Source organism: Callorhinchus milii, unplaced genomic scaffold, assembly GCF_018977255.1.
Source record: "Callorhinchus milii isolate IMCB2004 unplaced genomic scaffold, IMCB_Cmil_1.0 Scaffold3, whole genome shotgun sequence".
Lineage (NCBI taxonomy): Eukaryota > Metazoa > Chordata > Chondrichthyes > Chimaeriformes > Callorhinchidae > Callorhinchus > Callorhinchus milii.
Window position 1 is genome coordinate 34,314,871 of NW_024704744.1, and position 18,301 is coordinate 34,333,171.

General features: G+C 37.9%; 1 protein-coding gene across 1 annotated transcript in view; it reads left to right on the forward strand.

Moving 5' to 3' along the window:
- Window positions 1-8,121, forward strand: part of cep85l (centrosomal protein 85, like) — a 79,326-nt gene extending 71,205 nt beyond the window's left edge. The window contains exons 7-11 of the mRNA XM_042332872.1: window positions 2,297-2,414; window positions 3,303-3,353; window positions 4,278-4,373; window positions 6,550-6,775; window positions 7,501-8,121. Of these exons, the coding sequence (XP_042188806.1) occupies window positions 2,297-2,414; window positions 3,303-3,353; window positions 4,278-4,373; window positions 6,550-6,775; window positions 7,501-7,664 (655 nt within the window). The 3' untranslated portion in view covers window positions 7,665-8,121. The remainder of the gene's footprint in view (window positions 1-2,296; window positions 2,415-3,302; window positions 3,354-4,277; window positions 4,374-6,549; window positions 6,776-7,500) is intronic.
- The last annotated feature ends 10,180 nt before the right edge of the window (window positions 8,122-18,301 follow it).

An 18,301-nucleotide genomic window follows, 5' to 3' on the forward strand; every position in this document is an offset into this window, starting at 1 on the left:
TACAGCACTTTGTATATAACACATTCTGTTGTTGGAGTACTCCCCAACCCAATACCCATTATCTCTACTCGACTGGCTCTTGCTTGTCCCTCAGTCCCCACAGTTCCAACATTGGCGACTGCGCAGGGAGACCTTCCTCTTTGATCGTGTTTACGGTCACCTCCCCACTTCTTCTGGCTTGGCATCGTGCTCTGCCACTGTCAAACGCTCTAGCATGAGACCCTGTGTGAGGGGTGCTATATAGATGCAAGTTGTTATTATTGTTGTTGGAGTATTATAAAGTAATAGTTTTGGTATTTTCCCATTCCATATAAAAATAATAGAACTGCCCTTGTTTTACAATGCTTCCAAATTGTTGGATGAAGTAGATTTTAAATTGTTTAATATAAGTTACAAAGGATCATGTTTATGTTACCAATCCAATATTCGAAAAGTGAAAGGAGCTTCTTCCAGTGCTGTGGCCAACAATCCCCCAATTGGTCATTCACTTCATAGCTATTTATGTTGTATTGGTATGCCTGCTGGGTTCAGCTCCAAAGTACACAGTTACCATGCTACCGAATATCCTGTGAGGTGCTTTGAGACGTCTTGACGATGTGATAGGGTTCCTATTATGAATAAAATAAACTGTCATTACATTATTACAGTGAAATCCTACCCGACATAAAATGCTCTACATGAAATGCAAGGATTATTATTAAGAACTATTATTGTTGTATTATTTACAATCCCTATTAGAGGATCAAACAATTCAATGTTTTAAATTTCAAATTCAGTATTTTTAAATTCAGAAAATGAATTGGGAGGGAAAAACAGGATAGAAAATAGCTTTTTTTAAAGTAAAATATTTATAATGGATTATTATTTTCTCACTTGTTACAGCTGTTGATTTTACAGAAACATATAAAGAGGGTTAATAGCTGCATTATTCTGTCTGAATTATGGTAGTCTTTGCATGTTTAATTTAGCTGAAAAAGATTAAATAAAGCATGAAATAAATTGTCTGTTGCACAGCAATTTAAACAGATGACTTCAAAGTGTAAACCAGCTATGGAATTCTATTCAATAATTTCAGTAATAGACAGCTCTTCATTAAGAGAATAGTGGATGTTAATAGCTCTGGTGTCTGTTAATAGGTGTGTGAAGCTGATCAGAATTAATTGTAGTGTAATTGGAAATTCAGTATTAAGGGCCTTAGGGTTCAAATACTGCTCTTTATGGAAGTACCAGTGTAACTAGTTCCCAGGAGAAGTATCTTGTGATGCAAAATACATCTCGAACACAGAGCGACACTCTGTACACCCATCAACTCACAAAATCCCAGCTCCCAGGAGATCTTGAGAAGGATTCTTGAGATTCGGTGTGCAGCACATGGGGTTCCCTGCTGCAGGTGCAGTTTGCCTTCTGAGGTATTTTTTCTGGCAGTGGTATATGCTTGTTATGGTACTGCCTTGCTAAGGACTGTTTTGTAACCCCAATGTGAGGCTGGATTGAGACATAAAAATTAGGAATAATCAACGTAGGCCTCACCAGCATTACAGTGTAGCCCTGTTATAATGTGCTTCTTTATAGCACAAATTCGGTTACAGCACAGATACAGTGTGGATCTCATTCACGGCGTATGCACTCAGATGGCTTTCACACCAAAATGGCCATCTTCCAAGTCATTAGGTCACCGTCAGTATACATCGGCAGAGCAGGACGTGACATCAGCGGTGACCTGATGACCTGGCCAGCTAGCCTTCTGCGGACATGTGCAGTGAAATTAGCTATCAAGCCTCAATTTTATGGATCCAAACCATTGTGTTGTAAAATATTCCCATTAAAAAAATCGTTTGATTGCTCAATCCACGACTGTTTGTGGGACCCAGCTGTGCTCAATTGGCTGCTCCATTTCGCCCACAAAATATACACTCAATTTACTTTACGGAATATTCTGTGAAAGTCTTTGAGACATCTCGAAGATGTGATAAGGCGCTATATCAAATGCAAGGGTTATTATTATGTATAACACAGATGTTTTACAGAATTACCATGTGAAACAACCATAATGGCTTCTTTATATATCAGCCTAGAGAAGTAATTAATAACTAGAACAGGTTGTCAGGATGGTTCGATGAGAACAGGTCAACGGATTCATTTAAAAACATTGATGTGAATACAGTAGGATGGGTCGTCTGGAAAGATGAGATCAAATGGACCAAAGGGCCTTCATCATCCAAATAAATCTTGTAATTTGTGAACTCTCAGCATTCTACTGTAGAGTGATGCCTTTTCTTATCGTCTCGGTATTCAGTCTGCAGCAGAAAGTAGAGAATTGCCTAGAAGATGGAGTGCGACTTCCCATGATGAACATCAAGCAGCTCCAATGTCAGAATGACCAACTCAGGGAAAGCTGTGAAGCTGCCAATAAGGTTAGTTCTGCCCTGTCGTCTTGCCAGGTAGCAGCATGCTTTGGAGGGACTAATTAATGATAAATAGGTTGCAGTAATGAATTCTATATCAGATACTGTACTGTCTCTGGAATAACTGTGGTGTTAAATTTAGAAATGTATGTGCCATCTCAGAATACACCTGGATGTGTCAGATATTTTGCATCCCCCCTCCCCAACACAACAGCGTTCAGCTACCAGTTAGAAAGATGCTCTCTATTCAACGAGTGATTTTTTTAAATAAAAAGGTAGCCATCGCACTGGCAGGTAGTCAAATGGTACAATCCATTCCCCAAAACACAATCTGACTTCACAGATGTAAGTATTGAGAAAGGGGGTGGTGGGGGATGTCCTATATCTGGAACATTGTGATAGATTATTATTAGGATTATTATTATTATAGATTCCTAATTGATAAATTATGATTTTCTACTGTTAAATTACGTTAGACCGTTTGAGCTGAATTTTCTGAAACGAAAGTAAATGCCATGTTAATGTCAATGTCCTGCTGCTGTTATCCTGACTGCTCTGTCACCAGCACAATACAATGCTATGGCAGCAACATGTCAACAGCTAAATTTGACTCATTTGTTGTTGCATTTTGTCAATATCATACTAACCATGAAAAGTGTCACTTTGATTCCGCCATTCCTTCAGAGCCGCTTGAAGGAGACTACACTTCCCGCACCCCCCCCCCCCCCCCCCGTGGAAGGATTGTGCACACTGTCGAAAGTAAAAATTATCAGCACACTGTCAAACCATGTGTGGTAACAAAACTTGAGGTCCTAAAGAAGTGTGTGTGTATGTCGATCTCAGGTGTCAGTTCACTGAAGTATCTTTTCTCTTTTTTCCTTTTCCTTTTCTCCTCAGGTCATTGACAACCAGCAGCAGCAAATAGAAACATGTAACCTGCAAATTCAGGTAATTGTATCACTGGAGCTGCACAGCTTGTGCTTGTACTTACAGGGATCATCGAGGTCTAGGATTTCTCGGGGGGTTGTAGCCTCAAGACCATTCTCTTAAAATGTAAGATTTTGAGAGTGCAGAATTTTTTTCTTAAATTTAGTTTCAATTCAGATAGTTTTCCAGAATTGTTAAAGAGAACTGAAAAACTGTCTTACAATACAATTTACATGTCATGTTGTAAAGACATCTTAAAGCACTCAAACTGTTGGCTGGCAATCCTAAGTCGAGCTTCTAAATGAAGACGGGACTTAAGAATTTTCCAACATTTTGACAGACTGTTTGGGGGTTCCGAAGAGAACATTAGAATGGCTTTATTTTTTACTTTATTTTACCTTTGGTTTGATCGGCATATTCAGAACTTGCGAGATGTTTCTTATTTGTGAAGTTAGAAACAATTTCTTGATTTTGTTTGGCAATTTCTTAACAATTTTTGTTCACAAACCTTTTTAGGAGGTGGTTTCATTGAATTATATCTGCTTCACCCTCTCTTGGCACCTTGCAATCATTTGTATGTATGTGAGCCTAGATGGGAAATTTTAGTAAGCTTTTCAACTATAGAGTGGCAACACAGGCAAGCCTATGGCACACATGCACTCTTCAGCATGGTTCACTGGACAGCAACCATGAGTGATATTTTTCTTACCAATCGCTTGGACACTGAGGCTATTTGTAACACCCAGACCAATAACCTTCCTGAGATCAACAGCTCCATATCTTCCATTACAACCTGTTACATTTTATAGTTCACCACTTGTAAACTTTTGTCTATTGCCAAGCAGTCTTCAAAATGCTCAACACAAGAGGAATGGGTCATCTGGAATTGCTACAGTTACATGAGTGAGTTAGGCTATGTATTCACCACTTCGATGTGTTTTGAAGGCTCTGGAGAAGAGGCTGAGACAAGAAACGTCTTCATCACAGGCCTTGATGGAGGAACTTGCAAAAACCAAAATAAATGTGAAGCTGGAGGAAGAGGTGAGAAACAAGTTACATAGAGTCTCTCGGGCAGCTGGGTAGGGCAACAGGATCCGGGTTAGACTCCCGCCACTCTCCTAGTGGGCTCTTGCCTCACTGTGCTTGGTGGCCTTCAGTGGCCAGAGATATCAACTTTGACTGTTATGTTATGTGCAGCCAGGATCTGCATACAGCTCCTTCACTGCCAGCTATTTAGTTGCTGAAAGCAAGAAAGTTAACAAGATGGGTGTTTTAACGATTATTACTGTTCATTTAGAAACCTGTAATACAGGCCCATTGAAACAAATTCTGAATATTATTATTTAAGGCTTGTGAATGATTCGCAATTACCCCAAAACACTTTTACGCCTACGGTAATATATTCAAATTCTTTAGATCAAATAATGCTGACAGCTACATATCCAAGGGCGAAGCTACTACATTTTGCTTTATAAATTTCAGAACATGAGGGAAAATAGATCTTCATTCTGTACTGTAAACTGCTACACTGTCCAATCGATGGAGAATAATTGCATAAATGAGAGTGATTTATTTTAATTGCCATGTTGCTGGTTGCACACTTATTAGTGCCGATATATAGTCTTTGAAGATGCCATGCCTTTATCAGTAAAAAAAACATATTGTGACTTTCTCTGTGTGGCACGTTTGAAAGTAAACATAGCTACAGATTCTGCGAGTTGTTAATTCCAAGGCCAGATAGTAGAGTCCACAAAGTATTTAGTTGGATGAAAGGATTCCCTCTCAAAAGGACAAACATCGATAAGGGCAAAATTTAACATTAGAATGTAAATATAAAACTAAAGAAAATATTTTTGGGGAAATTATGGATTATAGGAACTCATAAATTACAATATTAATAAACAATTCTAATGAGAGTGTTATGGTTTCTAAAACTATTGACCCCTGAACCGCTCCTGTTTTCTATCTGATGGTGTGTGCAGATCCTGCTCACAGAGCTTAATGTATTCACCCATAGGAAAGAGAGCAGTAGACCAGTGTAACCATCAGTAAATAGATATAATTTTGAATGACGATTAGAAGAGGCTCTTGGTTTTATGAGTATGCAATCTACAAAGGCAGCAGACAAGCTTTGTATGCACCAGTCTCTCTGAGTATATGTACACACAGGACCCCATATGAGTGAGATGGATATTTAAATGTGTAGGTTTAAGCACACAATGCCTTTTGATTTAGAACCTCCTCAGAGATGATTCTCTGAAGGTCGTTACATTTCCTGACCTTGGCGGCGAGAACATTGGATTCTCTGCTGGTTGACAAATTTGCAGACCCTGTAAATTCAGTGTAAGTTTATGAAAAGAGAATGTTTCTGTCAATTGTGGATCGTAAGAACCCATAAATCATAATACAGTAAAATTTGCATAACTATTATCTTTCTGAATCGTATAATCGCCTAAGTCGTATATGCACCTGAGTCCCATTCAATTTCCTACCAAAAACACTTACATTTCTTTGCACTAGTCATATTTTATAAATCGTATAAATGGCTAAATCGTAATTGTTTCTTGGTCTCGAATACATCCCAAATCCTGTGCAAATCATTTCCTAACTCGTAATGCCACTATTGCATTTAATAGCCGCATTGAATGATATGACTTATGCATGTTCGCCTGTAACTCAAAAACATTACGACAGTCGTATTAAATTTTGTTTCCGAGTGATATGACTTATTCAAGTTTTACTGTATTTATAAAGAGATTATTTTTTCAAAACCGCATGAGGCAGCACGATAAACTCTATATCTGTTGCATGTCTATGTACTGTGCACAGCCAATTGTATAAATGGAGAAAATGGTAATATAGAGCTGTTTCATTTGAAACATAAGTGTAATGTAAAATCCCTGTTTTCTGAGACAAGCATGCTGTAACTGAAACTTGGGCCGTGGAGAATCTGCTTGTGATGCCTACATAAGGTATTTATCTCTGCTAGCTCATCAGAGTAAACCTGACACTTCTCCTGAGCACAGGGAAGGATATTGACATAGATAAACATCAATAGAGATCTGAGAAAAGGATACAGGCTTTTTGACCCCCATCCAGGGCTAAATAACTTGAAGAGAAAGGGAGCAAATATGAAATAACTTTGTAGACGTCCACGTAGATTAATGTGATCATTTTATATTTTCTGATTCATCTCACCCTTTTCTGCTTTCTGAAGTTTTCCTCAAAAAAACAAAGTCTTCCAGAAGAAAACTCAACCTCTGGAAAGCAACCATGGCAAGCTGATGAGTCCAAACAATCCTCAGAAGAGAAGTCACTAGCAATCCAAAATCTGATGAAGGACATGTCCTACTGTCTGTATGACCTACGTGCACTGTGCAATATACTCATTGAGAGAGCGCAAGGCAAGGAGCCAAATCTCTCTCTGTTACTGGGGATCCGATGTAAGTATACTTTCAACTTTATCATTCTAAGACTCATTGAAAAAATAAAGCACTTTGATTAGGGTCTTTTACCAGCCATAACTGAACTTGTGTGTCCCACAAACATCCATGAAACAAACGACCAATTTTACTTGGGGGATAGTCACCCAGGACACCGGGAGAAACTCCTGCTGGCCATTTCATCTTGCTGATATACTTTGGAAGACAAAGCCTCAGGGGAAATGGTGCATGACGTTGAATTCTCTGAGTTATGGTTGGTTATTCTACACAACTAAAATTATAAGTTTCACCTTGCAAATTTTATGGGGACAAAGATAGAATGAGTAAAAATGAGTTTCCCTTGCATCGCAATCATCAAGGTTAACCATTTATACAGAATGCATGTTTGCTAGGGTTTGACAATGAATATATAACAGACACCAAACTGTTTCTTATTAAGTGATTTATCCTGTCAAGATTTGAGCTTGTGTGTGAAATAATTCCTGTCTTCAAGGAAAAGCCACTGTTTTGTGACCAGTGAAAAGTTTGAAATAGCAGTTTTGCTTTACTGAGATTTGACTCCAATGCAACTTGATAACTTGTATGAGCTTGAAATATTTAAATGTTACCTTGACTTTTAGCATTGCATTTTATTAGAAATAGGCATCAGAATCAATTCTTTACTTTGCAAATACTTTGTGACAAGCTTTCGGTGATGCATAATAATTTCTGTGCTTGGTTAACAGCTTTGCACTGTTCAGGCGACGAAGGAGAGAATTACCACAGCAGAGAATTACTTTCAAAGCAGCTGTCTGATGTTTGTCAATTACGGAAAGATATTGATGAATTAAGGACCATAATATCAGATCGGTATGCTCAGGACATGGGTGACAACTGCATTACTCAGTGACACGATGTTCTACTCACAGCGATAGGAACATTGACTGGAAGGCTGTTCTGTCACGGTTCTGTGCATTTCCATTAAAGAGCCATAACACAGAGGTGCAGCCAGCAGATGAAAGACTGAGTGGTGAATGACATTTGCAGTTTTTATTTAAGAATGTGTTTTACAGATAAATGTGGTATTAAGGCAACATCTTATTATCCTGAAGTTTCTCAGATTCATAGACTTAAAATTTAAGATTGCGAGGAAATTCAGTCTTAGTTAGGGAAGTCAAATTTCTGTAGATTTTCAGTACTGTGGAAAGTCAGAAAATCATCTTCCAAATTTAGACTGAAGGTATAACTTTTGTAAATTTCTGAAAATTTGTAATTCTAAGGTAATTGTCTTAATCCTAAGACATTTGGGGATTTTGGCCCCCTTTATTTAAATAAAAAATAATAAAGACTTGGTCTTCCAACCTGCACCTAATACTTATTTAAGCAGGGTGTGTCCCTCCAGGGAGAGAGTGCGCATTCCATTCCAGACAAGGAAAATATGTCCATGTGTAGGTAGCATACATGTATGGGACTATAAGTTTGGTTTGGATATTCTTAAGCATAGTGATGAGATTCTGCATATATCAGGTACCCATTTGACCAAAAAATTGCAAAGCTACTGAAGGCAGAAAGAAGCTTCAAATAAAGTTTTAGAAACTTGCTAATTAAATATTTCTTATTGTGAAATCTATTATGAAATCCCACAAATTAGAACTTTTTGGCCAACATCTCTGAAAACCTGGGTTCAAATTAATTCCCTGAAACAAATGTGCAAGATAAGCATCATTTGAAATAATTTGTGACAGTCTACTTAAGTAGAATATCTGTCCCCTATAATACATTGCAGTTTTGTGCAGTCTGGATTTAATATATAAGAAAATAGAAATATAATTTTAGACAGAAAAGGATTCACTTTCAAAGAAGCATTTTTTTACTTTTTCTTTCTAAAATTATTGAAAGTATTTACAAATCTATGGGCTGATGATGTAAATCTCATTGTATGAATTGTGCGTGATGACATTATGAGAAAATTAACAAAGTTAATTTGCTCTTTTCCCTGCAGCAACTAACAGCGCAATGTTGGTCAAAGATTGTTTCATGAAAATTCAGGCCCTTTAATCTACTTTACTGGTGTCTGTCTAACATAGCAATGCACATTCAGTTGTCAATTAGTTAGAACCAAAGAAAGCAGAAGTCATGGCACTAGTTCAACTCCTGAGTTTGTTCTGCAAAAATCTTTGTTTAATATATTTGTGTGGTTCAATGCTTATATTTCCATCTAATCCATTAGAGTCTGCTTGGCTGACAGCTATAAATTCAAATGTCCTGTAGAGAAAAGAACATCAATATATTTTGCTTGGTTACTGAGCTGTAGTCTTTAGAGGTTATGAGAGATCATAATGTCTCCTTTTGTATCTCGTATCACACCAGTCAGAATTGCACTAGATAAAAAACATAAAGGAATGAACAGTCATGCTTCCTGGTAAAGGAAGATTGCTCTACATCTAATAAAGATTCCATCTCAGAGGACAAGGATGATCCAGTTATTTCAGGATAAGAATTAATGACACCAGTGAAAGTTCCAACAGAGCTTACCCAGAAGAGATATTCTAGAGTGGGAACGTGACACTTCAGGTCAAGGTCAGACTGGTGGAATAGAACCTTTACTGCTGAGATAATCTCATTTTCTATATTTAAAAAAAACACGCATGAGCCCATAGTGTTCAATTTAACATCAGAAGAAAATGTAGGTGTAACTTTGTAGTCGATGCACACACTGGACCCAAGACTAACTAGGAGCTGCCTAGTGAACCTCATTCAGTTTGTCAGTGCAAACGTAGAAAAGTGGTGATTGAAATTAAATGTCAGGTAGCAATGCTTTTTTAAACCAGAACTTAAATGGAATGTCCAACCCAGATTAGTTTAGATATACTCTCAGAATAAGGTTTAACACTGTCTTCAAGGAAAAGCCACTTTTTTTCTGTGAATGGTAAGGAATGCACTAAGTAGAATGCACATCTTTGCCTCCTTGCGCTGTGCCTACTTCTCAGAGGTGGAAAAGAGCAACCTGTGGATGAGCTTTTCCTTTTCCCAACGGGGACATCCGAGTCCTAAATATGTTATGGTTTTAGTTTTAAGACAATTGTTTTAGAATTTAAGGTTGCGCAAGTCTGTATTTTGTGTAGCACTTTGAAAAATGTTTTATTTGGAGCTTACATTTACAAACTGTTTTTCCTTTCAAACACTGCTAAAGAATCATTTTCCAAATTAAGACAGAATGTTTTTCTCTTTCCCTACCCAGAGGAACCGATGTCAGTTGTAGTGCTGTTACTGCTTCTACTATTTTATCAGAAAAACACAGATCTAGCCTGGAACCTCATGGTCTGAAAGACTTGGTAACACAATTGGTGGTCATTTGCCTCATGCTCACTTGGGCAGCTGTAGAACAGCATTTTCTCTCAGTTGAGCACCTTTTAGTTTTAAACTGGTAGTCCATTCTTTGCAGTGTTTCTCAAAGCAAGAAACATGCATCACTTTAATCTAGGTTCCATTGTCAAACAAATGAAGAAAAGGGAAAAATTGAATGCAAATTTTGTATTACTTCTATTACATGAGATTTGAAGATACACAAAGAAATACAGAGGGGGTCTTTTGGCGCATGTGTCTCTGTAAAAGATGTACGTTTATTGAGTGTTATGTAGACCTAATTTTGAATGATTCATTTGAAGTGAATCATTTCATGCCCATGGCATTCATACATTGCACTGAAAAATAAAATAAGTATGTGGTATATGCAATGGTTAAAAGTTTCACACTGATTTTGCTTGCTACTTATGGGATAAGATTTCAGTTGGTTCAGTTATCCAGTGACTTGCCTCTCTCCCTCCCTCCCTCCCACACCCACCCTGAATATACACACTGGGACCTATAAAGTAACTAAAACTTTGTCTGATATAAATAATAAATTGTGATTCTATTTAATTTTGCACTTTAGGTATATTTAATGTCTAGGCAAAATTAAAAGAATGCAGATTTTATTTTGGGATATATGATCCATTTTAACAAACACGCTTGTGTGTGTGTGCATCTTATGTGCTATTTTCTTAATTACAGTATTGAAGTGAGCAGTGGTTTATCAAGTTCCATTTTGCTCCTAGCAGCTCAGCTAAACTGCTCTTGACTGCAGTTCTGTTCCCTTCATTGTCACGATCTTCATGGAACCCACTTTTTCCAACATTGTTAGGATATTTATGCAATCAAAAAATGAAATAAACCACAAAGTTGACAGGGATTTTCTGTCATTATTGTTCATTGTACAAATGGGAAGGATTTGATTGACTGGAACTGATCTGAAGATCATACTGTATAGTAAAAAACTGCTAACTGGCATGTACTTTCAGGGTCTATAGTTTTGCCTCTGTTTTCTACTGTTTTTAAATGAAGGTTTACAGCTAGAAATTTAATACCAAAGTTCTATTTATAGTACGTTTTGTATATAACAATGGCTGGTATTTTTCCACTTTGAAAGTGCTTGTTTTATACATGTACAGAAATGGAATAAATTTTTACATAAAATGAATCTTGTCTCTCTCTAATTTTTGTGTGCAGTTCTTGAATGATGCGTGAGAGTAGAGTTTTCAAGTGATGAATTGCACTACAATTTCACTCAATGTAACCCCCCCTTTCACTTTTTTTTATCACAAACAGTACAGTTATATTGATTTATCCATTCTATGAAGGCAACTATTACAGGTAACTTCCAAACAGCACTACCATCAAAACACTTTCCTGAAATGTCTTAGGATTCCAAATGACTTTCACATACTCAGATATATTTCCATAATTGTTGTTAATTATTTTTTGATGAAATAACTAAACCTCTTGAGAAGGAGAGACCTTTGATAAGATGACATATAAAACATTAATAATAAAACCAGGGCATGTGCAGTTAAGGAAGAGGTAGCAGAATGGATTGAGAGATGGCTGGAAAATAGAGAATAAAGAATATGAGTGAAGGACAACTTCTCAGGCTGAAAAAAAGTGTGAAGTGCTGTTTTGCAGGGGCCAGTCCTAGTCGCTATACATATAAATGATTTGGATTCAGATATAGAAGGTTTGGTGTTGAAATGTGCAGGGGACACCAAACTGGGGGATGGGAAGGGGGAATAATGAAGCGAATTGCAAAAAGAAGACATAAATAGGCTCACAGATTGGGCAGAAGAGACACAGATGAAATTAATCAATATAGGGAAATGTGAAGTGATTCACTTTGGTAATAAACCAACTGTACCGTGGATGGTAGCAACCTAAGAGGAGTAAAGGAACCAAGTGATCATTCAGATTAACATGATTCTAAAATAAGCAGCACAAGTTGACAAGGCCACTGAGAATGCAAATAAGAGTCCATGGTTTTATGTCCAGCTAATGTTAACTTTATATAAAACCTTGGTTAGACCACATTTGGAGTGCTGGTTACCATATTGGAGGAATCATATTGTAGCACTGAAAGGAGTACAGTGGATGTTACCAGGAATGAGTGGATACAGTTATCAAGAAAGATTGGACAGATAACAACTTTTCTCTCCAGAGTTGAGATGATTGAGAGGACATCTGATAGAAGTGGTTTAGATTATGAAAGGATTTGATAAGATGGATGTTGATAGGCTGCTTTTACTAGTTGGCGAGACCCAAATGAGTGAAGTGGTAGATCTAATAGGGAGTTTCGAAGAAACTTTTTCATGCAGAGAGTGGTGAGAATATGAAACTCACTGCAGAAGCAGTGATTAAATCAAAAGCAAAAGTATTTAAGAGAATGTTGACAGGGAGAGAAAAAGTCTTGGTGACTACTGTTAAGATGAACTAGTCAGCAATATATATTGTATATCATAAAGGGACAGGTCTAATGGTGATTTAAGTAGGAACGGCAAGCTCTGCACATAGGCAGCAGATTAACTGGCGGAGCCCAATTGGTATAATAATGATTGATAATATAGAAGGATGAAAAAGAGCTGATAAAACTGGTCCCTGAGTTTAATCTAATCTAGTGAGCTAAATTTACATCCCCATAAAAGGGATGTAACATTCATTAGCATACTCCAGTTTATTTTCTATTACCTGCTACAGGATGAAGATTAGATCTATGGTTGACTTCCCTTCCTTAAAATTGCATTCAACGTACTGAAGTTATTCTTTTAACAGTTTTTTATATGCTTGAGCAAGATTAAAGCAAATTCTTTTTTCGAGATAATGACTTGGTAATTACTGTATAGTTCTTGTAGTTTATACCCTCCCCTGATCTTAACTATTAAAATGATGATATCCCTCCTGCATTCATTGGGAATGTATAAACCTCCTTGGCACAGATGATTCATACCTGATTCACCACTGATCTCTAAGAATTCAGTGCTATTACTACAGACTGTAAAAGCTTCACCATTAATGAAGTAGGACAAGGTAGACACAAATTCTAATTAGTTGGTAGAACAGGTCCCATTACAGCTCTCTTGGTGGCAGAATTTCCATTAAACTCGTTGTTTTAGGTTTGCTCTGAAGTGTTTGCAAAAGCACTTGCTAGTAATCAAATTCCTACTTCTGTTCCATGGGGATGTATGCATTTTAGTTTTTAATTTCAGAAATATTCAGTATTGACTTTACATCAAATGCTACTGAAAGGCTCATTTAAGGATAGAAGGTTTTTTTTTAACTTGGTGGCATGACAATATTAAAATATTTGAAAGCTGAAAGTAGACACAGAGCATCAAGTGACAGATTGCTTTTATTTGTAGTATGTAGTTTACTCGTTCTAGGACTCACTTGTAAGTTTCAATACTTGCATCAATACTCATCACCATAAAAATGTTGTAAATTTATTTTTTTCTTGAAAAACATAAATGTTAATATTTGCATGTGCAAAAGTATTTTAGTGGCACAACAATAATAAATTGCATTTTTATAGTGTCTTTCATGTTGGGAGGGTGTCCCAAGGCACTGGACAGTCAACAGTTTGCACCCGAGCTGGGGGTTGGAGCCAAGAGCGGTGCAGGGCAAGGGGTCTGTACAACAACAACTAATTACAGTACCAAGGTGCTGGAAAGTCAGGGATTTGGACCCGATCAGGGGGTTGGGATCAGGAGGGCTGGAGGGCGGGGCGGGTAGGGGTAGGAGGGTGGCTGAAGTCACAGTCGAAAAGGAGGGTCTTGAGACGTGCCTTGAAGGAGTCAAGAGAAGGAGCAAGGCATAGGGACTGCGGGATGGAGTTCCAAAGGGCAGGAGCAGAAAGGCTGAAGGCCCGATTACCAATGAAGGGGCAGGTGGGGCGGGAGATGTGGAGCAGGCCAGAGCAAAGGGAGCGGACAGGTCAATATGCGATTAGCAGGTCACAGAGGTAGAAAGAAGCAAGACCATAGAGGAGCTTGACTGCGAGGATGAGGATTTTGAACTCTTACCCTTTGCATGGATGTGTAGATGGGAAGATGACTGAAGGCAGAGTCAAAGAGGATGGTCTGGAGAGGGACTGCTTGAGTGATTGCTGCAAAAAGGGCTGAGATGTCAGCAAAACTTTCCCCAAGAAAATTCAGTGAACATCATATAGAGTTGCAAGAGAATTCATCAGAATCAAAGCTTCTCGACTCAGGTTGCCGTAAGGGAATTACCTGGATAAAGCATCACTACTGCTTTTACCTATGGCCACTCAGTGCTAGATGCCATTAGGGTATTTTTTAAGACCCCAATTTTATGCTTGGTGGCTACTGCAATCCAATGGTATTTAGATTAGACCTGATGGTGCATATTTGTTAACTGAACTCCATCTGAAATTGATTGTGGCCTCTGGGTCTTCCCAGGAATGCTATTAAAACCCACTAGTGTATAGACATCTTGTAGTTGGAATATAATGTAAATTGTAACTATTTCCACTTGCTCAGCAGAGGTGAGAATCTTAATTTCTTTGTTGGGCTGAAGATTATTGCCTGTGGTGAGGATCCTTAGCTATGATCAGAGGCTGAGTAGACTTGGGTTATTATTCCTTGGAGCTGAGGTGTTTAAAATAATGAAGAGAATTGACAAGGTAGATAGTGAACAACTCACCCTGGTAGAGCGATCCTGAACAAACTCATAATCTAAAACTCAGAGTTGAACCAGTTACAACAATAACAATAACCCTCCACACAGGATAGTGTCTCAGAGTGCTGCACAGTCAGAGATGAGATCTGAAAACATTTTTCATAAAGGGCTGTGAAAATTTGGGATTTAACCCTGATGGCTACAGAGGCAGAAACAATTGAGATATGTTGACACTGCTGTGCGCAATTAGCTGCCGTGTTTCGCCCACAAATATACAGTCAATTCACTTTACAGTATATTCTGTGAAGCGCTTTGAGACATTTAGAACACATGAAAAGCGCTGCATCAAATGCAAGGATTATTATTCTTATGTTCCTGTGAACTCAGGTGCATACTGAAAAGAATGGATACTTAATGGGCACACGATTTGGGCTGGGGTAGGAAGTAGAATATTAGAATGATAAATATAACAAAGAATAAATATCGCAACAAGGGACATTCCACTTTTGAATTTATCACAATCGATAACAGTCACAGAGGAATACCTCCTCCCATCACCCCCACCCCCCTCCCGATTATATTAAAATGGTTTTGCCATTTGAGTGATGATGATTAGGAAACATGTTCTACTGCTGAATGTTTTCTGCATATTTTACTGTTGTAAATACAGATTGAAAATTCCATGCACATTTTCAAGCTCTTTGTCACATATTTCAGAAAAAGGCACTATTATGGTACAAGTAATTATTTTCCAAATTATCAAATTGAACATAACACATACTTTAATGGATTTATGCTTTTAAAGATGGATCTACACAGTATATGAGTTTAGCACAGATATAAGACACATTGACATTCACGGATGAAATACTAAGAGTTCCATGAAACATGTGAACCAGAGTGAAGACTCAAATTGGATTTTACATATGAAAACCATCATTTGTCATTATGTATTTTTTAATTTGTTACATTAATAAACTGGCAATAAACTTGTAAAACTGCATCTTTAAAAATCAAAGTACAATTTTATGGATAAAAAAACTCAAATGTTATAGTGGCTTGCATTAAATATGGTGGAGATTCAGGTGTAAGAGGCATTGGAGCAAGATTTTTCTACATATGCCTTAACATCCATTATAGTATCTGCAGCAGAACTCACACAACTAGGCGTCATTTCACGATAATAACAGTGCAAAAGACCCAGATAGTGAGGAGCTTGCAGATAAAACCACACAGGGTACAGATGAGGCTGGAGATCAGCAGGCACTGCTGTTCAGTCTGGTAGAAGAGCTGCGTGATGCTGGCAGAAGACAAGGAATTTGAGGAAAAAGGTAACATAGCTCCTATTTTCATCTGGAGACTGCACATTCATGTGCAGAAGGGATTTAAGTAGGAGAATAAATCTTCAAACTTATGGGAATCCATCTTCGAAACATAAAGGTGAAAATAGGATAGGATATGTATTGTGATAATTATCTCTCATGATATTTATCACATGCTGGGACATTCCACTCCTGAACATGAGATCTAGTTGCTGAGCCATTAAGTCGGCTGACGATGCCTTTGATCTTGCAAATCCTATTTCAGTACTAGTTCAGGAATACTGACTTAACTTTACAAGTGTGTGGGCCCACTGCTGCCTCTAAATGTTACACTGCTGTGTCTGTCTCTAAGCACTATGCCCTCTTGTCTACGAGTCAGAAAGGGGGCTCAAGCCCCACATTAGAATTAGATTTTATAGTGTAGGCTGACACTCCAGTGCAGCATTGTTAGAAGTGCCGTCAATCAAATGAGAGTTAAAAACCAAGCTCCTATATACCTGATTAGGTGAACTTTAAAGATCCTATCATACTATTTGAAAAGAGTAGGAAGTTTCGCCAGGTGCATTGACGAACAAAAATCTAAATAAAATTGGTCATTTATTTCTGCCTGTTTGTGGGACATTGCTTTGAACATATTGGTTGCCACATTCTCCTGCAAAATACAGTGACTGCACTTCATAGTAACAATGTTGTGAAGTGCTTTGAGACAGTTTGATGAAGTGATAAGGCCCTTTATCAAATGCATTATTAAAAGTATTTCCCTTTTCTAATAAAGAACCAATAAGTGCTACAGAGAAGAATTTCAGAATCTCACCAAAGATAGTAGAATAAGCAATCAAGAAACTTGAACAAGCAATAGCAGTCTCTAGAGAGAGAACCTGAAGCCATAACAAAGGAACTTGCATTATGGAGAATGCTAAAAAGAAAATCAAAGGAGCGCTAGTAAAGGGAAATAAAATGCTCTCAGTGTCATTAAGAAAATCCTGGGGTAATGATTTCTACAAGAGAGACACAGAAGATAAATGTTGATATGCAGACCCTCACTTAGAGAAAGAAAGTGCATATCTGGGTACCTGTGAACAGGTTCCAAACCACTCCTAATAATAACACTCAATGCTCTCTCTCAAGAGATAGAGCAAATGACAAACCTTCAATTTCTAGCTATTTGGCATCCATCAGTTTCACAAAACAAAGGCTGCAATTTGTCAGTTCTGACGAAGGGTCGTGGACCCGAACATTGACTCACTTTCCTTTCTCCATAGATGCTGCCTGACCTGCTGAGCGTTCCCAGCGCCTTCTGTTTTTGTTTCAGATTTCCAGCATCTGCAGTATTTTGCATTTTGTTTAGGCTGTAATTTGTACCTTGCTGTGAAACAACAACATTTGAATTGCAGTAAGATAGCAGTTTAAGGCCTTTGATAGCACTTATTGATCAGAAAGTGGTTGGATATGAAGTAACCGGTAGAAAATGTGCAATAATTCAAAGTTTCGACTGAACATTTGATTTGATTTACACTGGTACATTTCTGGAAGAAAGGAAATACCAATCCTCCAACCTGTAAGAAAGTCGGATGTTACAGGTGCCACAGAGATTTATACGTCATTCTCAAATGCTAAACCTCTACTGGATAATCGAAGTAACAAGCCGTATGTTTGCTTTTGTGCTATTCAGATCCTGCAGTTCACTGATGGAACAGATATTTGAAACAGGAAGCAGAGAGAGGGGAAGTACATTCATCTTGATTAAACATACCATCTGGTCCAGGAGATGGATAGAGTATCTTTGGAGGTCAGTTTTAATGGTTTACATTAATGGAGGAAAATTTTCCCCTGAAAAGAGTATTGTAAGAGGCACAATATTGACTTATAATGAATAATCCTTGCATTTGATATAGCGCTTTTCATGTCGGGAGGACGTCCCAAAGCGCTTCACAGAACACACTGTAAAGTGAATTGACTGTATATTTCTGGGCGAATGCGGCAGCCAATTGTGCATAGCAATGTCCCACAAACAGTCGTAGATTGAAAATGACCAATTTATTATTGTTTTTTGGGGGGTTTTTTGGAGGGATTATTATTAGGCTCTGTGTGGAGTAAGGAAACTTGCCCAAGGTTTCGCCCTCTGCCTGGAATTGAACTCGGGTCTCTCACTTGCAAAGCGAGTGCTCTAACCACTGTGCTACAGGACTCTTACAGGACTTGTGACTTCCTACCACAACTGATC